Source organism: Balaenoptera borealis, assembly GCF_965194805.1.
Source record: "Balaenoptera borealis genome assembly, chromosome: 19".
In the NCBI taxonomy this organism is placed as follows: Eukaryota; Metazoa; Chordata; class Mammalia; order Artiodactyla; family Balaenopteridae; genus Balaenoptera; species Balaenoptera borealis.
The window spans coordinates 53,415,087-53,439,393 of NC_138878.1; the positions used below are offsets into that span (position 1 = coordinate 53,415,087).

General features: G+C 36.8%; 2 protein-coding genes across 15 annotated transcripts in view; one reads left to right on the forward strand and one right to left on the reverse strand.

The window, feature by feature from the left end:
• The window catches only part of ZNF461 (zinc finger protein 461), a 136,477-nt gene that overhangs the window by 66,120 nt on the left and 46,050 nt on the right, over positions 1-24,307 (forward strand). The gene's annotated exons all lie outside the window — the stretch shown is intronic.
• Positions 1-24,307, reverse strand: part of ZNF567 (zinc finger protein 567) — a 77,258-nt gene that overhangs the window by 51,606 nt on the left and 1,345 nt on the right. For 9 of the 10 annotated variants that reach the window (XR_014237528.1, XR_014237529.1, XR_014237530.1 and 6 more), the window contains exons 2-5: positions 23,794-23,893; positions 21,887-21,960; positions 3,481-3,607; positions 3,126-3,212 (exon numbers count right to left, since the gene is read on the reverse strand). Coding sequence is in view for 6 of the 10 variants with exons in the window: in XM_082367326.1 (XP_082223452.1) it covers positions 3,126-3,212; positions 3,481-3,607; positions 21,887-21,895 (223 nt within the window). In the remaining 4 variants the exon portion in view is untranslated. Of the gene's footprint in view, positions 1-3,125; positions 3,213-3,480; positions 3,608-3,714; positions 3,735-21,886; positions 21,961-23,793; positions 23,894-24,307 lie in introns of all 10 variants that reach the window. The other variant, XM_082367328.1, reaches the window with a different exon arrangement.

A 24,307-nucleotide genomic window follows, 5' to 3' on the forward strand; every position in this document is an offset into this window, starting at 1 on the left:
AAATAGTAGGAAAACACTCCCAACAGGAACTTTAAAACAGACTAGGGGTATGTTCACCAGTGTTGTTATTATTTTCTTTCAGAATTGTTCAATAACAAAACTCTCATGACCATTAACTGTAACTATTCTTCTTTTCAAGTGCTAACTTAGAGGTTTAAAGAAAGATTCAAGTCTTTCCCCAATACAGTAACATTCTTAACTCCAGTTTTCCATATGGGGGACCAGAAAGATTGTTCACTCTGGTCCTAAATCACTCATTAATCTTAACCTTTATTTCTCTTATAAATTTAGAACTATATTTGACTCTTTTGCTTTGCAATCATCCACATCTAGTGAAACAATGTTAAATCTAGGTTCAAAAACCTATTTCTTCCTTGAGTCCATTACCCACAATACTAACATACAAGGAATTTCTCCTGTAAACAAAACTTTACATTACCTAGACTTACTTTTTATATTCAAACAAGTTTTCAGGGTTATCCACATATCCCTGAATGGGAAAAATCTCACCCATAACAATCAAAACCTAATATTTACTGCCCTATAAATACCTCCCTTATCCCTAATCACATGCTTTTGCTCATGTTCTTTTAATCAGTTGACTTGCCTTCCAGTCTTATTTCTAATCATATTTAGAGAATCTTCAAGAAAATGTTACTACTCCATGATATCAAAACCCTTCACATATATCCCACCACCACTTTATTCATTATTTCTTTATAACTTGAAAATAACTATGGTCTAGAAAAAGAATTTTAACAAATCTTTTTACAAGCTTACACTGTGTCATAAATATTTCATGAAAAATGCACTTTGACAGTAATCCTTTCTCATAAAGGAATACTTTATTGGTTATCGCCTTTGTACTGTTCTGAGTTTACATTAACGCTGCATATCATAGATAGGCAGTGTTTGTTAGAATCCAACCATTTGAATCAGAATGTACAGAGCCATGGCCTGAGCAAGTATTTCTGAAAGGACTTATCAGTACATACTTTATGAATGGAGGAAAAAGAGATCTCCCCTGTATAGCTCCATAAACAGAAAATGAAGCAACTACTGACTACTTAAAATGTTGTATACTATGGCAAAGAAGATACAGAGGATCTTATCTTTGAAAGAAAGAATCCTTAAGCATAAACCATGTACAATCAAGTATCAAATTATATAACATCAAAGAGCTGTGTGTGTTACAGTTAGTAAGCAGCATGGAAATTCAGAAAAGGAAAGGTGGATATGTTGGGGAGTAGTCAAGAAATAGAAAGGAGAAGAAATCTCAAGACGTCAAAGATATACACTATACGGAAGGGTGAACACAATGACAAGTACAGACATCATGACAGACCCTACATGTATAGAGAACATTTAGGAGACTAGATGAAGTGGAAATTAGCAAGCATTTTCCACAAAAGAGAGAAATAAAGTTGAAAAGACCAGATAAGGGCTTATTATGGTAGTCCTTGTATGAAGGAAAATTTCAATTTCCTATAATAATAAGTAGTGGGGAACAAGTGATGATATAGCTTGTCAGGAAAGTAACAATATAAATTGAAAAAATTAGGACAAAAATTATAGCAAAAACAAATTGTAATTACCATATGCAAGACATGAAATAAGGTAGTTGTCATTTTGTATGATGTGAGTAAAAAATAAAAATATGGGAGGATGTAAATATATTTCATGGGCTGATAAACACAACTTGTGAAGAGATCCACAAGAGATTATGACAGAGACAGTCAAGTTGGTATCATGGCAGGAACAAAATAATTTGGAAATAGTTAATGGGAAAGAATTTAAGAGCTAGGAAAGTTGGTGATTTTCATTTTCAACTTATTATCACAAAACAGGTGAGGCATCATAGTGCAGAACTTGTGAAAGACTAGAGTGAAGGTGGGAGGACTGTGCCGAGTATGTTGGTGTTAGAGGTTCTCCACATAAAACAAGGAGCTTATGTTCTGAGAGTGGATGAGACTACTATAATTGAAATGTAGATCTCTTGAGGACAAATTAGAGAAATAAGACTGAGAGTCCAATGAAACAATATACATTAAAAAAAAAAAAAAGTTGTGTGACTATTATGTATGAGGCACTGTTCCAGGCAATATGGCCAGAGTGGTAAAAAAAACAGACTAAGTTGGAAATAAATAATCACTTAGAGAATCAGGATAAGAATGATTCAGTGTTTTACCCAAACCAAGGGATGATTTCAGGAAAGATGATCAGCCATATAACAATGAACCATGAAAGTTTAATGGAAGAAAATGGTAACTATGGAATTATCAGTCTGCGCCAAGACGAGTGAGCTTTAAAATTAATAGCTAGACTCATGGTGAGAATGGGAACTTAGAGTTAGCATAGCAAACAAATCTGAAATACTGTAAAAGAAAGGGAAAGAAAAAGCAACTAAGAAGAGAAATATTAGCCAAGAATTTTTTTTTTCTTTTTTTTAAAAAATTTATTTATTTATTTTTGTCTGTGTTGGGTCTTCGTTTCTGTGCAAGGGCTTTCTCTACTTGGGGCAAGTGGGGGCCACTCTTCATTGCGGTGCGCGGTCCTCTCACTATCGCGGCCTCTCTTGTTGCGGAGCACAGGCTCCACACGCGCAGGCTCAGTAGTTGTGGCTCACGGGCCTAGTTGCTCCACGGCATGTGGGATCTTCCCAGACCAGGGCTCGAACCCGTGTCCCCTGCATTGGCAGGCAGATTCTCAACCACTGCGCCACCAGGGAAGCCCCGAAGTTTTTCTTTCTTAAAGATAGATTTAAAAATGCCTAAAAGAAATCTATTCAATGGCTAAAAGATAAGGGACCTAGAAAGCTAAAAAAGGATACAAATAAGAAAAAAGATCTATAAGAAGGAAGGAAAAAGATCTAAAAGAAGGAAGACTTAATTTTGATTAAGAGTGGCAACTATCTTTGATAACACCAAGCAAACTAAGAAAGTCTATTATATAGGGAGAATGACATTTGAAAGTGATTTAAATTTTTTGCAGGCACAATAGTCATTTCAATGGTTAGGAACCTTTAAAAAGACACTACCAAAATATTTCAAAAGTGTCACCCACCACGTGACCACTTTAAATTTATTTTCCACTAAATTTCATCTTCCTGAGAGTCAGAAACTCACCTAAACAGGTATGACCTGTAAACGATGTCCATGGCTCTTCTCCTCGTTCCAACTTGAGGATCACGTCAGGCTTGGTCATGTGACACCCTGATTAAGGGAAGATTTGAATTAAGTTGCTTAGGCGTCAATACCTTTGAAAAATCAATAAGGTAATTTTCAGTACTGCAAGTTAAGATACTCCTTTGTGTAACAGTAAATTTAACACCTTGCACTATGCAAGTGAAGACACAATCATCCTTTCTGTCAACCAAAAAGAATGCATCACCTCTTATCCCTGAAATCAAGATCACACATATTTTAGGCATCTTGAAAGGAAATGCATGCTACTGAAAGTTTCAAAGAGAGTTTTTCTTACCCACAGAAACGAGGTGGCAATAGTTTTCCAACATCACATCCATGTATAGCATCTTCTGAGCAGGATCCAGGTGCTGCCACTCCTCCTGACTAAAGTCCACAGTCACATCTTTGAATGACACTGATCCCTGTAATAGTTTGGAACTGTGATCAGAACAAATTGACGAGAAATTGGGGACTAGTTTTGATCCTGTTCCTTTGTGGCATTCTTATGAAACTTGTAAAGAATGCCTACCATTTTTCTTGTTTTGTGATTTAAATAGTAAGGGAAACAAAAATCAAGGTAGAAGTACTTGCCACCAAATTTATTTAATAACTCATTCTAAAAATGTTTATTGTGAAGTCACTTTGTAACCCCAAATTGGACTAGTTTACTAGGGTGCCAAGATATACAAAACACTGTCCCTGTTCACAAGAAGTTACAACCTCAAAGCATGTAACACATACCTTCAAGAAAGTATGTGTCAACACAAATCTACAAGGTGTTATGGGTACTATAACAGAAGTATGTACAAGATAACAGTGTATTACAAGGGCAGAACAATTTTTCAGGCTTCACTGAGGAAGTAAATTTTTTCCTCTTCAAGATTAATGTGTTATGCAGGAAGAATATAGTTTTAAAATGCATGAGAATGACTTTGGGCATCCAGTAAAAATAGAGTGAATTGGTCAAGCAAAAATTGGAGGAGAGTTTATCCTTAAAGGGCAGCAATGAGTAAGAATTGTTAGGTTTGTGGCTTTTTTGCATGAAGGTACCCCAAAGCCCATAGCTCTTCAGGTGAAGAGCTTCCTCAAAGGTGACAGGGGACAGAATTGAGGGCTGGCAGATGAGCTGGAGATTTAGCGATAAATTCTGGAAGTGAAAGAACTACAGGAAAAATGACACCCCAAATCTGAGTATAAACTCTGCCATAACTCCAGGTTGATAGTTAAACTAAGCAATTGTTAGAGAGATAACAGGAGGCTCAGCAAAGAGCAAACAGAAAGACACCAGAAAAGAGTTTTGAAAAACAGAAGTGTACCTAGTGAGATTTGGAGATTTCTGCATTTTTGATTAACAGCGTTCCACAACCTGCTCATAGCTTAAGCAGAAGAAAACTGAAGCCTTATTGGACTGAGGTGTCAGAAGCTGGAGCTAACAAAAAGCAGCAGGAAGTATAAGGGGTGAAACACTGAAAGAAAGAGAACTGCAGAAAGTCAGCCCCCAAATCTAAGTATAAATATATACCAAATTATTTGAGAGCTAAAGTACATGAACACAGTGGGAATCTACCTCCCATCATGGGACCAGAGTAAAAAGCAGCAGGTGGAAGCTTAAGGGACCTAGCTATCAGCTGCTTCACACTTGGGGTGGAAGTGGAGGGGCAGGGAGGGCAGAGTTTGAAGTTTGATTCCAAGCAAGTTAATCGTCTGCTAGAACAACAACAAAAAACAATAATCCTCAGAAAAACAGACATACAGAATTCAGATTACTATATTACTCATGACATTCTGGTTTCTAGCAAAAACTAGACATGTAAACAAAACAAAACAGAAAAAGAGGGAATATGACCCATATTCAGAAAAAGTTCATGGAAACTAATTTCTAGTGGACCCAGGTATTGGATTTTGCCCCAAAGGCTTCAAAACAGCTGTTCTAAATGTATCCAAAGAAGAAATGAAAAACCTGGCATGGAATCTTGAAACATAAACTGCTAAAAAAGCATGAAGTGAAAATTCTAGAGTACAGTAACTGAAATGAAAAATTCACTATGTAGGCTCAGTAGCAGACTAGAAATAGAAAAAGGAGCAGTCAGTAACCTTGTAAATACAGGCATACCTCAGAGATATTGCAGATTCAGTTCTAGACCACTGCAATAAAGTGAGTTGCACGAATTTTTTGGTTACCCAGTGCATATAAAAGCTACATTTACATTATACTGTAGTCTATTAAATGTGCAATGGCATTATGTCTAAAAAACAATGAACATGCCTTAATTAAAAAATACTTTACGGCTAAAATGTGCTAATCATCACCAGGGCTTTTAGTGAGTTGTAATCTTTTTGCAATACTAACATCAAAGATCACTGATCACAGATGACAACAAATATAACGAAAAAGTTTGAAATACTGAAGAATAGCCAATGTGACAGAGACATGAAGTGAGCAAATGCTGTTGGAAAAATGGCACCAATAGACTTGCGTTAAACTCAGCATTGCTACAAACCTTCAATTTGTAAAAAATGAAATATCTGCAAACTGAAATAAAAGCATAATAAAATTAGGTATGCCTATATATAACTAGATCAACAGAAATTAATCAATCTGAATAGAAAGGGAAAGAAAAAGAAAAAAAATGAATACACTCACAGAGAGCAGTGGGTCAATTTCAAAGTAATCCAACAGAGGTGTAATTGGAGTCCCAGAAAAATAGGGGAAAAAAAAAGGGTCTGAATAATTTTTAAGGAAATAATGGCCTAACACATTCAAAGTAAGCAAAAACTTAACTTACATACTGAAAAAGCTTAATGAACCCCAAAAGGATAAAAACAAAAGAAAACCACACTCAGGAAATCCTAATCAAACTGCTAAAAGCCAAAGAGAACATCAACCAAGAATTCTGTACTGAGCAAAATTACCTACTGAAAATAAAGTCAACATAAAGCTACTTTCAGAAAAAATCTGAGAGAATTCATCACTAGCAAAACTGTACCATCAAAAATGGTAAAGGAAGGTTTTCAGGCTGAAGGTAAAAATGACATCAGATGATAAACAAGGTCTTTAGGAAAGAATGAAGAGGTTAAGAAAATTTGTATATAAAAGACTATAAATATTCATTTCCTTCCTTATTTAAAAAACATGAGTGTTTGAAGCAGGGGTTGGTGAACACTTTCTGCTGTTTTAGTATGAACGCAACCACGGACAGTATATAAAATGAATGAGCAAAGTTGTGTTTCAATAAAACTTCATGTATGGACACTGAGATTTAAATTTCATAAAACTTATGTAGGTGAGAAATATTTTGATTACGTAGGTCAGAAATATTTTGATTTTGCACTTTTTCAAACATTTAAACTGTAACTATTTTAAACTCACAATCTATACAAAAACACATAGCAGACTGTTTTTAGCCTCTGGGCTGTAGACCCTTAGTTTAAAGTAGGCATTCTAACACCATTTATTACAAATATAAATATCACATACATGGCGAACAAAAAAACAAACCACGGGGAAGCCAGTAAATGAAAATACAATGTTGCAAGTTGACATATTTTACCTTAAGTAATTCAGTACTATCTCTAAGTAAAACATGATAAGTTAAAGATGCATACTGTAATCCCTAAAGCAACCAAAAAAAATAATGCAAACATATAACTACAAACTCAACAGAGAAATAAAAATTAATTATGAAAATGTATTGCTTGACACAAAATAAAACAGGATATAGGAACAGATGCACAAAAACAGGTTAGGAGTAATCTTAAATGCATATTATTAAATGTAAGAAGCCCAATCTGAAAAGGCTACATAATATATGATTTTAACTATATAACATTCTGGAAAAGGCAAAACTATGGCGATGATAAAAAGATCAGTGGTGGGACTTCCCTGGTGGTGCAGTGGTTAAGAATCCGCCTGCCAATGCAGGGGACATGTGTTTGAGCCCTGGTCCGGGAAGATCCCACATGCCGTGTGGATGCCCACGAGCAACTAAGCCCACGAGCAACTAAGCCCGTGCACCACAACTACTGAGCCTGCGCGCCACAACTACTGAGCCCGTGCACCAAAACTACTGAAGCCCATGCGCCTAGAGCCCGTGCTCTACAACAAGAGAAGCCACCGCAATGAGAAGCCCGCGCACCGCAATGATGAGTAGCCCCTGCTTGCTGCAACTAGAGAGAGCCCAAGCTCAGCAACGAAAACCCAACGCAGCCAAAAATAAAAATAAAATAAAAAAATAATTAAAAAAAAAAAGATCAGTGGTTGCCATTGCCACATATTATAGAGGAGAGGGAGAGATGAATAGGCAGAGCACAGAGGATTTTTAGAGCAGTGAAATTAGTCTGTATAATACTATAATGGTAGATACATGTCACTGTATATTTGTCAAAATCCATAGAATATATAACACCAAGAATGAACCCTAATAAAAACTATGGACTTTGGATGATAATGATGTATCAATGTAGGTTCATTGATTTTAACAACATACCACTCTGGTGTAAGATACTGATAGTAGGGAAAGCTATGCATGTGTCAGGGGGTAAGGGCATAAATGGAAACTCTCTGTACTTTCTGCTTAATTTTGTCTGAACCTAAAACTGCACTAAAATATAAAGTATAGTTAAAAGATTAAAATAAAACAGGTTAGGCAATCAGAAAACAAAAGAGTGAAATGGCAGCCCTAACTCCAACTACAGGACTAAACACTCCAACAAAAAGACTGAGATTATTAAAATGTATAAAAAACCAAGACTCAAAATATATTCTGTCTTCAAGAGACATACTTTAAATACCATAGACACAAATAGGTTTAAAATAAAAGGATGGGAAAAAAACATAAAAACATTAAGCATGGGAAAGCTGATGGGGCTATAGTAAAAGAAGCTGAGAAGTATTACCACTACAGACAAAGAAGAACATTTCCTGATAATAAGAGTAAATACATGAGGAAAATATAGCAACTACAAATGTATATGTACTTAAATAACAGTTTCAAAACACGAGGCAAAAATTGACAAAACTAAAATGAGATTTTAAAAAGTCTAAAATCATGGTTGGTGTTAATGTTTGTCAGTAACTGAGAGAACTAGACAAAAGGGGGAAAACCTGTAGAGATTTAGAATCTCTAAAGAATACTGACACCTAATGCATTTGATATTTAGACCACCACTTTCAATAATTTCACAACACATTTTTTTCAAGAGTAAATGGACTATGCACCAAGATAGAACACAAACAAGTCTCAACAGATTTAAGACAAATCATACAAAGTATGTTTTCTGACTACACATGAACTAAATTAGATATCAATAAAAATAGCATATCTAGAAAAGCCCCAAATGTTTGGAAATTAAACAATACACTTCCAAGTAACCAATTTAGGGTCAAAGAAAAATTAAAAAATTTTTTTTCATAAAATATATTAAACTAAATGCAAATAGATCGAATTTTGAAGATGCAATTAGAATAGGCTAAAAGAGAAACTTATAAGTTTAAATGCTTATATTAGAAAACAAGAAAGATTTAATATCAATTATTTAAACTTTTATCTTAAGAAGCTTTAAAAAAGAATAAGTTAAACTAACCCCAAAGCAAGTAAAGGAAATAGTTAGGAAAAAAGGAAAAATCAGTAAAATAGAAAATAAATAAGCAATAGGGAAAAATCAATGAAACCTAAAGCCAAATCCTTGAAAGTGTCAATAAAATGTGAAACCTCTAGTTAGATGGATTAAGAAATAAAGAGGGATGTTACACATGGCCATTATCAGATTCTACAGATATTAAATAGATAAGAGAGAATTATAAACAAATTAAAGGCAATAAATTAGACAATGTAGATGAAATGGACAAATATTTTAACTTAAAAAACATGTTACCAAAAGAAAAAAATCTGAAAACCCTTAACTATTAAAGATACTGAGGGATTTCCCTGGTGGTCCAGTGAAGTCCACTTCCAATGCAGGGGGCATGAGTTTGATCCCTGATTGGGGAACTAAGATCCCACATGCTGCGGGGCAACGAAGCCTGCGTGTGCCACAACTACTGAGCTTGCACACCTCAATGAGAGAGCCTGTGTGCTGCAAACTACAGAGCCTACATACTCTGGAGCCCGCGCACCACAACTAGAGAGCCCACACACCCTGGAGCCCATGCGCCACAACTAGAGAGAAGCCCATGTGCCACAACAAAGAGCCCATATGCCACAACAACAACAACAAAAGATCCCGCATGCCACAACTAAGACCCAATGCAGCCAAAAAACAAACAAACAAAAAGTAAACAAAAGAAAAACAGGGACAAGAATCAAAAAACAAATGGGAAAACAAAAAAATAGCAAGATGGTATATTTAAACACAACTTACTGATAATTCATTAAATGAAAATGGACTAAAAACTCTAATTAAAAGGTACCGTATCAGGAGTTACCTGGTTAGGATCCTGGGCGTTCACTGCCATGGCCTGAGTTCAATCCCTGGTTGGGGAACTGAGATCCCACAAGCCATGCGGTACAGCCCCATCCCCCCCACCCCAAAAAAGGTAGAGTATCAGACTGGAGATAAAAGTAATACCAAAATATATACTCTCTGTAACAGACTCATTCTAAATATTAAATCATAGGTAGGTTAAAGTATAAAGAATGGAGAACAGGTATACTATGTAAATACTAATTGAAAGAGATCAGCCTATATGGCAGAATAGAAAGACCTTGATTGAGCTCACCTCCTCTCACAAGCACACCAAAATTACAACTATTTACAGAACAACCATCAGTGAAAATGAGTGGCACCTACAAGAAAAGATCTACAGATAAAGAAGGTACGACAAGATGTGTAGGAGTGAGGTTGTGATGTAGTCAAGTTCCAGCCCCCCCAGGTAGGCTACCCATGAATGGGAGACTAATTATAATTGCAGAAGCTCTACCCAAGGAGTGAGGGATCTGAGCCCCATTATCAGATTCCCCCGCCCCAGGGGTCTTGTGCCGGGAAGACAAGCTCCTAGAACATTTGGCTTTGAAGGCAAGTGGGGCTTACTTTCAGGAGTCCCAGAGGGCTAGGGGAAATAGAGACTCCACTCTTAAAGGCACAGACAAAAATCTCACATGCTCCAGGAACCAGGGCAGAAGTGGTAATTTGAAAGGAGCCTGGGTCAGACCTATCTGCTCATCTCAGAGAGTCTCCCAAAGAGGCCAGAGGCAATTACAGCTCACCCTAGGGACAAGACACTGGTGGCAGCCATTTTGGGGAGCTTGTTCTACAATGCAGACACTGTGCTAGCAACCTCCATTTTGGATTCCTCCCTCTAGCTTATCAGCCTCAGGACCCATCCTCCACCCAACAGCCCAAAGGTCCTAGTAAATAGATGCCTCAAGACAAGCAACTAACTTGGTAGGGACAAAGCCCCACCCACTAGCAGACAGGCTGCCTCAAGACCTCCTAACCCCACAGCCGACCCTGGACATGGTCCTGCCCACCAGAGGTCCCAGGACCTAGCCCCACACACCAGTGTGTAGGCACTAGAATCAGGGCCCCCAGGGCCCTGCAACCAGACCTTGCACACTCATCAGTGGGCAGGCACCAGCCCCAGCATCCATGGTCCCACACACCAGTGAGCCTGCTCTAGAGTTGGGACCAGTCTCAACCACCAGCAGGTGGACATCAGTTGGACAACCACAGCCCTGTAGCCTGTAGACCCAGCCCACCCACCAGCAGGCCAGCACCTACCCTGGGACTGGCTGGGCTCTGACCCCACCCACTAGCAGGCCAACACAAACTTTGGGACATGCCTCATGCTGCAGTGTCAGAAAATGGCCCCTCTCACCAGTGGTCAGACACCAGTTCTGGGACCCCTGGGCTCGGCTGCCAGACCCCAGGACCTGGCTTCACCCACCAATGGTGGACACCAGCCCCAGGGTCTCCTGGACTCTGCCCACCAGTGAGCTAGCACTAGCCCTGGGGTCACCTGGGGTTTCCCAGCCAGTTGCCTTAAGACCTGCCCCACCAACCAGCGGCCAGCAGTCTCTGCACAAGGCAAAGCCTGGCAACCAACCAGAACGGAGGCCAACCAAGCCTACAAGACCGCCCACAGTAAGCAATCTGTCACAACAGAAGGACCCATGCAACCCAACAGGGGGCACCCTAGAGCATACAGCTCTGGTGATAAGATGGGCGTGCACTGCTGGGACACACAGGACATCTACAAAAGGCCACTTCTCCAAGGTTGGGAAAGGTAACCAAACTACCAGATATACAGAAATAAAAACAGCAAGTTAGGTAAAATGAGGTGAGAGAGGAACATGTTCCAAATGAAGGAACAAGATAAAACCCCAGAAGAAGAATTAAGTGAAGGGGAGTTAGGCAATTTACCTGAGAAAGAGTTCAAAGTACTGATCATAAAGATGATCAAAAACTCGGGAGAAGAATGGATGCATAGAGTGAGAAGTCAGAAGTCTTTAACAGAGTGTTAGAAAATATAAAGAACAACCAAACAGAGATGATGAATATGATAAATGAAATGTAAAATACAGTAGAACGAATCAACAGTAGACTAAATGATACAGAGGAACAGATCAGTGAGCTACAAGCAGAGTAGTGGAAATCACTGCCACTGAACAGAAAAAAGAAAAAAGAATGAAAAGAAATGAGGACAGTTTAAGAGGCCTCTGAGACAACATCAGGACACTAATATTCACATTACAGGCACCCCAGAAGGAGAATAGAGAAAGGGGCTAACAACATATTTGAAGATATAATAGCTGAAAATTACCCTAACTTGGGAAAGGAAACAGACATCCTAGTCAAGGAAGCACAGAGAGTCCCAAACAGGATCAACCAAAAGAGGAACACGCCAAGACTTACTGTAATGAAAATGGCAAAAATTAAAGATAAAGAGAGAATATTAAAAGCAGCAAGGGAAAAGCAACAAGTTACACACATGGGAACTCCCATAAGGCTATCAGCTGACTTTTCAGCAGAAACTCTGCAGGCCAGAAGGGAGTGGCACGATATATTTAAACTGATGAAAGGGAAAAAGCTACAACCAAGAATACTCTACCTGGTAAGGCTCTTGTTCAAATTTAGTGAAGAGAGCAAAAGTTTTACAGACAAGGAAAAGCTAAGAGTTCAGTACCACCAAAACAGCTTTACAAGAAATGTTAAAGGGACTTCTCTAAGCAAAAAAGAAAAGACCACAACTAGAAACATGAAAATTACGAAAGGAAAACTCTCATACGGTAAAGGTATTAAACCGTCCATGCACAAAGCTAATAGATTAAAACAAAAGTAGTAAAATTATCTATATCCACAATAAGCAGTTAAGGGAGATCCAAAACAAAAAAAAAGTAAAATATAATGTCAAAACCAGTAATTGTGAGAGGAGAAGAGAACAAATGCAAGGTTGTTAAAATGCATTTGAAATTAAGAGATCAGCAACTTAAAACAATCACATATACATATATACATATACATATACACACACACGTACATATATTGCTATATAGAAACCTCATGGTAACCACAAAGCAAAAATCCATAATAGATACACACACAAAAAGAGGAAGGAATCCAAACATAACATTAAAGATAGTCACCAAATCACAAGAGAAGATAAGAAGAAGGAACAAAAAGAACTACAAAAGCAACCCCAAAACAATTAACAAAATGGCAACGAGAACATATATTGAACATATCAATAATTAGTTCAAATGTAAATGGATTAAATGGTCCAATCAAAAGACAGAGTGGCTGAATAGATACAAAACAAGACCTGTGTATATGCTGCCTACAAGAGACTCACTTCAGATATAAAGACACAGACTGAACATGAGATGGAAAAAGGCATTCGTGGAAATGGAAATCAAAAGAAAGCTGAGGTGGCAATACTTATATCAGACAAAATAGACTTTTAAATAACGGGTGTTATAAGAGACAAAACATAATAATCAAGGGATCAATCCAAGAAGATGTAATAATGTAAAAATACATGCACCCAACATAGGAGGACCTAAATATATAAAGCAAATATTAAGATATAAAGGGAGACACTGACAGTAACAAAATAATAGTAGGGTACTTTAACATACATCAATGTGTCTATACAAAGAAAAAAAATCAATATGTAAACAAGGGCTTTAAATGACACATTAGTCCACATGGACTTAACAGATATACACAGAACATTCCATCCAAAAGCAGCAGAATACACATTCTTTTCAAATGCACATGGAACATTTCTCCAGGGTGGACCACATCATAGGCCACAAAACAAGGCATGGTAACTTTAAGAAAATTGAAATCATGTCAAGCATCTTTTCTGACCACAATGCTATGAGATTAGGAATCAACTACAAGGAAAAAAACCTGCAAAAAACACAAAAACGTGGAGACTAAATAATATACTACTAAACAACCAATGGATTAGTGAAAAAAATCAAAGAGGAAATTAAAAAAATACCTGGAGACAAATTAAAACACAAACACAATGATCCAAAATCTATGGGACACAGCAAAACAGTTCTAAGTGGGAAGTACATAGCAATACAGGCTTATCTCAGGAAACAAGAGAAATCTCAAATAAAAAACCTAAACTTACACCTAAAGGAACTAAAAAAGAACAAACAAAAGCCAAAGTTAGTAGAAGGAAAGAAACCATAAAGATCAGAGCAGAAATAAATGAAATAGACACTAAAAACAAACAAACAAAAACAATAGAAAAGATCAATGAAACTAAGATCTGTTTCTTTGAAAAGATAAACAAAATTGATAAACCTTTAGACAGACTCATCAAGAAAAAAAGAGAGGGTCTAATAAATCTGGTCAATAAAACCAGAAATGAAAAAGAAGTTACAATTGACATCACAGAAATACAAAGACTCATAAGAGACTACTGCGAACAACTCTATGCCAATAAAATGGACAACCTAAAAGAAATGGAAAAATTCTTAGAAATGCACAATCTCCCAAGACCGAACCAGGAAATAGAAAATACGAACAGACCAATTACCAGTAATGAAACTGAATCAATAATAAGAAAATTCCCAACAAACAAAATTCCAAGACTAGATGGCTTCACAGGTGAATTCTAACGAACATTTAAAGAAGAGTTAACACATATCCCTCACAAACTATTCCAAAAAATTGCAAAGGAATGAACACTTCCAAACTGATTCTATAAGGCAGTGTCACCCCAATACCAAAACTATACAAAGACATCACACAAAAAAGAAAATTACAAGCCAATAACACTGATGAACACAGATACAAAGATCCTCAACAAAATAATAGCAAACTGAATTCAACAATACATTAAAAGCATCATACACCATAACCAAGTAGGATTTAACTCAGGGATGCCAGGATGGTTCAATATTCGTAAATCAATCAATGTGATATACCACATTAACAAACTGAAGAATAAAAACCATATGATCATCTCAATAGATGCAAAAAAAAGCTTTTGACAAAATTCAATATCCATTTATGATAAAAAAAAAAACTCTCAAGAAAGTGGGTATAGAGGGAACATGCCTCAACATAATAAAGTCATATATGATAAGCCCATAGCAAACATCATTCTCAATGGTGAAAAGCTGAAAGCATTTCCTCTAAGATCAGGAACAAGAAAAGGATGCCCACTTTTATTCAACATGGTATTGAAAGTCCTAGCCACAGCAATCAGACAAAAAAAGAAAGAAAAGGAATCCAAATTGGAAAGGAAGAAGTAAAACTGTCACTGCAGATGACATGATACTATACATAGAAAATCCTAAAGACGCTACCAAAAAACTACTAGAATTCATCAATGAATTTGGTAAAGTTTCAGGATACAAAATTAATATACAGAAATCTGTTGCATTTTTATACACTAACAATGAACTACCAGAAAGAGAAATTAAGGAAACAATTCCACTTACAATCACATCAAAAAGAATGAAATACCTAGGAATAAACTTACCTGAGGAGGTAAAAGACCTGTATTTGAAAAACTATTAAGACACCGATGAAAGAAATCGAAGATGACAGAAACAGGTTGAAAGGTGTACCAGGTTCATGGACTGGGAGAATTAATATTGTTAAAATGACCATACTACCCAAGGCAATCTACAGATTCAATGCAATCCCTATCAAAACACCAATGGCGGGACTTCCCTGGTGGTCCAGTGGTTAAGACTCTGTGCTTCCAACGCAGGGGGGTGCAGATTTGATCCCTGGTCAGGGAACTAAAATCTCACATGCTGTGTGGCGCAGCCAAAAAAAATACCAATGGCATTTTTCACAGAACTAGAATAAATAATTTTAAAACTGTATGGAAACACAAATACCTCGAATAGCCAAAAGAATCTTGAGAAAGAAGAATAGATCTGGAAGTATCACACTCCCTGACCTCAGACTATACTACAAACACAGTAATCAAAACAGTATGCTACAGGCATAAGAACAGACACACAGATCAATGGAACAGAATGGAGAGCCTAGAAATAAACCCATGCACTTATGGTCAATTAATCTATGACAAAGGAGGCAAGAATATACAATGGAGAAAAGACAGTCTCTTCAATAAGGGTTGCTGGGACAATTGGACAGCTATGTGTAGAAGAATGAAATTAGAATATTTTCTAACACCATATATAAAAATAAACTCAAAATAGATTAAAGACCTACATGTAAGACTAAAACCATAAAACTCCTGGAAGAAAACATAGGCAGAAAAACACTCTGACATAATTTGTAGAAATATTATTTTGGATCTGTCTCCTAAGTCAAAGGAAACAAAAGTAAAAATAAACAAACGGGACATAATTAAACTTTAAAAGCTTTTGCACAGCAAAGGAAACCATCAACAAAATGAAAAGGCAACCTACAGAATGGGAGAAAATATTTGCAAATGATATGACCAATAAGGGGTTGATATCCAAAATATAAGCAGCTCATACAACTCAATATCAAAACAAAAACAAAAACAAAAACAAAACCAATTAAACAATGGGCATTAGATTAAATGGACATTTTTCCAAAGAAAACACAGAGATGGCCAACAGGCACATGAAAAGATACCCACAATCACTAACATCAGAGAAATTCAAATCAAAACCACAATGAGATATCAATCACCTCACACCTGTCAGAATGGCTGTCCTCAAAAAGACCACAGACAACAAATGTTGGCAAAGATGTGGAGAAAAGGGAACCCTTATACACTGTTGGTGGGAATGTAAATTGGTGCAGCCACTAGGAAAAACAAAAACTAAAACTATCAATAGAACTACCACATGACCCAGCAATTCTACTCCTCGGTATGTATCTGAAAAAAATAAAAATGCTAATTCGAAAAGATACATGCACCCCAATGTTCACAGCAACATTACTTACAATAGCCAAGATATGGAAGCAACCTAGGTGCCCATCAACGGATGAATGGATAAAGAAGATGTGGTGTGTACACACACACACACACACACACACACACACACACACATACACACACACAGGAATATTACTCAGCCATAAAAAAGAATGAAATTTTGTCATTTGCAACAATATGGATGGACTTGGAGAGTATTATGTTCAGTGAAGCAAGTCAGACTGAGAAAGACAAACACTGTACATTATCATGTATACGTGGAATCTAAAAAAATAAAACGAATGTATACAACAAAACAGAAACAAGACTCACAGACATAGAAAACAAACTAGTGGATACCAGTGGGGAGATGGAAGGAGGGAGGAACAAGATAGAGGTAGGGGATTAAGAGGTACAAACTACTAGGTATAAAATAAATAAGCTACAAGGATATATTGTATAGCACACAGACTATAGCCAATACTTGTAATAACTATAAATGGAGTTTAACCTTTTAAAACTGTGAATCACCATGTTGTACACCTGAAATGTATGTAATGTTGTAAAATCAACTACACTGCAACTAAAAAAAAAACAAGAAAGAAATGGAGGGAGATGCTCTAGATTAAAAGACATTTAAGACATTTTTTGGAAATTAATTAATTAAAATTAATTCATTTTACATTAATTAAAATTAAAAATTAAAAATAGGGACTTCCCTGGTGGCACAGTGGTTTAGAATCCATCTGCCTGCCAATGCAGGGGACACAGGTTCAATCCCTGGTCTGGGAAGATCCCACATGTCACGGAGCAACTAAGCCCGTGTGCCACAACTACTGAGCCTGAGCTCTAGAGCCTGCGCGCCACAACTACTGAGCCCACGTGCTGCAACTACTGAAGCATGCGCACCTAGAGCCTGTGCTCTGCAACAAGCAAAGCCACTGCAATGAGAAGCCCGCATATTGCAATGAAGAGTAGCCCCTAATGGCTGCGACTAGAGAAAGCCCACATGCAGCAACGAAGACCCAACGCAGCCAACAAAAAAATAAAAATAAACACTAATCATAAGAACACCAGAATGGTTACAATAGTATCAAACAAAATAGATTTCAGAACAAAGAATATTATCAGGGATTACGCAAGGCATTTTATTTTATTTATATTTACTTATTTATTTTTGGCCGCACTGTGCAGGGTGTGGGAATCTTAGTTCCCCAACCAGGGATCAAACCCGTGTCTCCTGCACTGGAAGCGTGGAGTCTTAGCCACCAGACCGTCAAGGAAGTCCCAAGTAAGGTATTTTATAATGATAGAGGGGATCAATTCATGAGAAGATATAACAATCCTAAATGTGAATACACCTAAAAACAGAACCTCAAAATATATTAAGTAAAAACTGATAGAACTGAAAAGGAAAAATAGACAAATCCACAATTACAATTTAAGATTTTGACTTTCTTCTCTGTCATTGCTATAACAAATAGACTGAAAAATCAATAAGGATACAGAAGACTTTACCATCCTAATCACCCAATTTGACCTGATTATTTAGAGAATACTCCATCCAATAACACTAGAATATACATTCTCTACAAGTGCACACAGAACATCCATCAGATGCTACTATAATCTGTGGTACAAAAAAAGTCTCCATAAATTTAAGAAGAATGAAATCATATACAGCATGCTCCCTGATTGTAACAAAATTAAACTAGAAATCAATGACAGAAAGCTATCTGGAAAATCCCCAAATATTTGAAAATTAAACACACTTCCTCTAAACAACCAATGGGTCAAAAAGGAAATCATGAGAGAAATTAGAAAATATTTTCAACTGAATGAAAATGAAAATACAACATGTCTAAATTTGTTAGAGAGAAATTTATAGCATTAAATGTTCTATTGGAAAAAATAAGTCTCATATCAATGATATAAGCTCCCATATACAAAACAAGAAAAAGAGTTAATTAAACCCAAAGTAATGAAAAGGAAAGGAAATAAAAATATAAGAGCAGAAATGAAGAAACAGGAAACAGAAAAATAATGGAGGAAATCAATGAAACCAAAAGTTGGTACTTTGAAAAGATCAGTGAAATCGATAAACCTCTAGCCAATTGACAAAGGGAAAAGGTGAGTCACAAATTACCAATAACAGGAATGAATCAATGGCACTGCTACAAACTGTACAAACATCAAGAGGATAAAAAGAGTAGATTTTTGAACAACTTTGTGCCAATATATTTTATAACTTGGATGAAATGGACAATTCCTTGAAAGACACAAATTATAAAAGCTCACTGAAGAGAAAAAAAAAATTGATAACATGAATAGCCATAGTTGTATTAAGGAAATTGAACTTCTAGTTAAACACCTTCCCACAAAGAAATCTCCAGGCTCAGATGGCTTCACTGGTGAATTCTAACAAACACTGAAGGAAGAAGTAACAGCAGCTCTACACAAATTCTTTCTGAAAATAAAAGGAGAGAATACTTCCCAACTCATTCTGTAAGACAGCATTACCTTGATACCAAAACTAGACAAAGATATTACAAGAAAAACTTGTAAGTTCATCAAGCAATATATGAAAAAAGAATCTATCATGACCAAGTGGGGTTTATCCTAGGGATAAGCTGGTTTAGCACTTCAAAATCAATCAATATAACTCACCATGTTAATTTAAAAAGTGGAAAGGCCACATAATGCAGAAAAACCAACAGATGCAAAAAAACTTTTGACAAAATTCAACAGCCATTTTTGATAAGAATGATCCGCAAACTAGAACTTCTTCAACCTGATAATCTGATAAAGAGCATCTAAGTAAAAATTGTCACTAATGTTACACTTTGTCAAAGACTAAATGCTTTCCCCCTCAGTCAGGAATAAGGCATAAATGTTTGTTCTCACTGCTTATATTCAACCTTGCACTGAAGGTTCTAGACAATGTAGTAAATAAAGCAAGACAGAAATAAAAGGAATACATATTGGAAAGCAAGAAGGAAAACAGTAATTATTCACATATGACATGATTATCTATGCAGAAAATCCTAAAGAATCTACCAAAAAATTACTAGAATAAGTTTAGACAGAATGCAGGTTAATATAAAAAAATCAATTGCATTTTCATATACTAGCAATAAACAATGGGAATTTGAAATAAAAATGAATAGTATTTACAATAGCATAAAAAAAACCTAGGGATTAATATAACAAACATTTGCAAGATTGGTACACTGATAACAACAAAACATTACTCAGAGAATTTAAAGATCTAAATAAAAGGAGATGTGCCTCATATTCATGAATTAGAAAACTATATTATCATTATTGATTACTATTCTTGAATTTAAACTATTAATGCATATTTTAATATTTTCCTCTCCCCTAATAGATTGTCTTAAACATTCTTCTAATGTGCTTTGGGTCTAATTCTATGAAAACTGTAAGATAAGAGCTAATTGTTTAATGTCATTGGTACAGAGTTTCTGTTTGGGATGTGAAAAAGTTCTGGAAATAGATACTGGTGATGGTTATACAACATTGTGAATGTACTTAATGGAACTGAATTATATACTTAGAGATGGTTAAAATGATAAAATTTTATGTCATGTATATTTTAAAACACACACACACACACACACACACACACACACACACAAACAGAAAAGTGTAAGCAACACAAACATCCATAAGGGAGCACTGGGGTGAGCACTTGGAGGATTGGAAAAGGAGCAAAGGTGTTAAATGGGAAGATAAGTTACCAGTATGAGAGAGACACCCATGATGATATCAGTGGAGATAAAGGGAACTGAAATATAAGGAATAAGATTCACCACTAAATGGTCGTGCAGTGGAAAAGAGACACTTCTCAAGTTAGCTGTGTTAGCAGGTGGGTAGGGGCTGGGCCCATAAGCAGATTGAGGGGGAAAAAAAAGACTAGAATGGTAGGCGATAATAAGGTAAATCTTGGGCATGTGCCTGAAGTATCTGTGGAAGACACAGGTGGTGATATCTAGTTGGAGGCTGGATACGGTTTTGACACCCACAACAGAGATTTAGGATTAAAATTATTTGAGCATCATTAGAATAATAGTGGTAGATTGTGAATAAGAACAGGAGACTATACAGTGAAGAGAACTGATACAGAATCTGGAGAACACCAGTATTTAAGAGGTCCAATATATACAATGGAATATTACTCAGCCATAAAAAAGAACAAAATAATGCCATTTGCAGCAACATGGATGAACCTAAAGATTGTCATACTGAGAGAAGTAAGTCAGACACAGAAAGACAAGTATCATATGATATCGCTTATAGGTGGAACCTAAAAAAAGGGTACAAATGAACTTATTTACAAAACAGAAGTAGAGCCACAGATACAGAAAATAAACTTATGGTTACCAGGGGATAAGGGGGGGAGGGATAAATTGGGAGATTAGGACTGACATATACACACTACTATACATAAAATAACAAATAAGAGCCTACTGTATAGAACAGGGAACTGTACTCAGTACTCTGTAATGGCCTATATGGGAAAAGAATCTAAAAAAAGAGTGGATATATATATGTATATGTATAACTGATTCATTTTGCTGTACACCTGAAACTAACACAACATTGTAAATCAACTATACTCCAATAAAAATTAAAAAAAAAAAAAAAAAAGAGGTCCAGGTATAAAGATGAATTTTCTGAAAGAAAGAACCAGAATAATGTCTTTGAAATCAAGAGCAGACTACTTCATGAGTTACACTCCTAGTTCAGTATGGTGATCTAAGTATATTCATTTACTTCTCTTGCATCTGAACATAAAATTAGAAGAAATTTAAAAATAGGAATAAATCTATAACACATACCACAGATTTTTAGGAATTATTAGCAGCTATGAGCAGAACTCAAGGAGCGGAGAGGAGAAATACAGGATCTTGGTTTTTGTACAATCTGCCAAAGCATAGCTCTAGTCTCAAAGCCTCAAGACAGGACTTCTTGCCACTTAACTAATAGCAATCTATCAATTCCGTCTCCATCTTGACTGTTTTTATCTTTGCAAGACAGGTTCATGAAGTAATATATTCTCATTTAATTTGAGGAAATGCATTTTTGTTCTAGCACTGCTTCTGGGAGAACACTGAGAAAAGATGTTGAATGATTATACCCACTTAATGTGTGAACACTGCTTAAAATTAGAAGGAGCACTTGTGGAAGGTAAAAGCTTATCTGATCACTATAGGAACAAGTGGGGGCTGCTTTCCTGAAGGGGAAGATAAACAGGAGGATTTTAGTACAAGAAAGGGAAATGCTCAAATATTCTTAAAAACAACAACAAAAAACTATTTCAGAAAGGAGAAAGGAACCATCACCTCACCTGAGCCATGGTTTTGAGATCTGCAAGAGATGACCGGTCTTCCTTTGGGCTCCTCTTTAGAAAAGGGGCGGTTCCTAAGAAGGCAAAACCAAGATGAAAAGAAGCCACATGCCACTACACATGCTTTTAAGCTCTCTTATGACTTACGAGATTGACTCAAGATTGACTCCATTTCCCTTGCTTTGGTGCTTGTCCACTCTATACACCGCACACCAATACGGGGGGAGAATAAGCTAGACAAAAATGATTTTATCCCCAAAGCCAGAGATACAGGCTCCTGGGGCAATGGGTTAGATTTTGGGCAAGCCCCCACCTCTCTAGCACTATCTTTTCTCTCCTAAACTGCCTACTATTATTAACTACTTCCAAGCTATTCTCTATTAAGGCTCTACCATTTACATCATGAGCAGCAATACGTGAAAATTCTTGTCACTCCATACCCTCATGAGTACCACTGATACAAACTTCCTGATGCTTACCAAGGTATACACTGTGATTCTAGTTCTTATTTTTCTTAGTATGAGATAAGATAAGCTTCTATTCACAAGTTTAAAAAGCACCTTAATTTTTGTTTGTTTTTTAAATAAAAGCCAGGCCAAGCCAGGCAGCCAACTCCCCACGGCAGCCACCACCGCCATCCATCTTTAGTTTCTTGTCTGTGAAAGGTCTCAATTTTTTCACTTTTCTATTAACTTATTTTTATTTTCTGGATTGATATTAGATCTTTTTTAAAGGAAGGAAATTAATTCTGTAATTACTTAAAATAATTTGTTATAGTTTTTCTTTATCATACACTTTATTTCCTTTATATATTTGAGTGTATCTGGACTTCGTATTTAGTTCCACTGATCTGTTCATTTAGTTACCAGGATTACTCTGCAGTTATTATAGTTTTAAAACATATTTTAGTATCAGGTAGGCTTACTTCCCCCTTCATTATTTTTCTTTAACAATTTCTGTCTTGTTCATTTTCTCCTAAGAACTTCAGAAAGTTAAAAAATTTTACTGAAATTTCAATGAAACTCCATGAAATGTTAGGGAGTTTTGACAATTTATCATGTGTCCCTGGTCCTTTTATTTAAGTCTTTAATTTTTGAGTCCCTTAGGAACATCAAAATTTTTTTTATACATCATGCTGTCTTTTGTATCTTATATTTTGATGGCCACTGGCAACTTTCCATAGTTTTTTGATGCATATATACACATACGCACAGACACATATATGAAACCTATTGATTTGTTAATGTCTTTTCCAGCAAACCTCTGAGTTTTCTAACTGTTGTCATTGTTTTGAACAGGATGGTAACTTAGAAATTTTTCTGCCTCAGACTCAGCAGATGTCCCAAAGATGGTAGGCAAAACAATCTTTCAATTGTCCCTCATTCTAAGATAAAGTCTTGTAAAGCAGCTGACTGTAAAGTTTTGCTACCATTAATTTACCTCCTACTTCGAGAGGCTGAGAAAAGGGAATGTCTCTTTAAGAGAGCAAATTATTTTTAGAACATAGTTTTCTAGGGGGAAGAAAAGTAGGTGCTTCTCACTCCCTTATAATAAACAAGGGGCTCCTCAGACCCTGATGCCACTATAAATCAAAGTGGTGAGAGAATTTGGTGGGGAAATGTACATGTTTCCAGGATTTGGGCGGCGGGGGGGGTGGGGCAGGGTGGTGGTGACTAAAGTGGCTAATTATCACCTGAGCTCCAGATGGGGAACCCACGGATGGAGCATGCCTAGGTTGGTTTGGATCCTGTCCAAGAGGACTGACAGGAGAGAACAAGACCTACCAGAGTAGGTGGGCCACTGCATGCCAAGAGGAGGCATCTAGAGAAGTGGCCATGCCCATGAAAAGGGAACTGTATTTGGAAGTTCCCAGCAGTGGGGTCTCTCAGAAGGTAAATATGACTTACACTAAATTATAACGGTACCAGTCATCTTAGCCTCTTCTTGTCCCTGACTTCTGACTTCTCTTTTCCAGCTCCCAATCCATTCCAGCTGGGGACTATCAACCTAGAGGGAGTAAAGAGGGGACAAAATAGAGGTTGAGGAATTAGAGAAGAAACTGATCATGTTTTCTTTAGCACAGCACATTTCCAACAGGAGGGAGAGTTTTTGCTTTTAAAACAAGTTAGTGGGACTTCCGTGGTGGCACAGTGGTTAAGAATCCACCTGCCAATGCAGGGGACACAGGTTTGAGCCCTGGTCCGGGAAGATCCCACATGCCGCAGAGCTACTAAGCTCTAGCGCCACCACTGAGCCTGTGCGCCACAACTTCTGAGCCCGCATGCCAAAGCTACTGATGCCCGTGTGCCTAGAGCCCATGCCCTGCAACAAAGAGAAGCCACCGCAATGAGAAGCCCGCGCACCGCAACGAAGAGTAGCCCCCGCTTGCCGCAACTAGAGAAAGCCCACACACAGCAACGA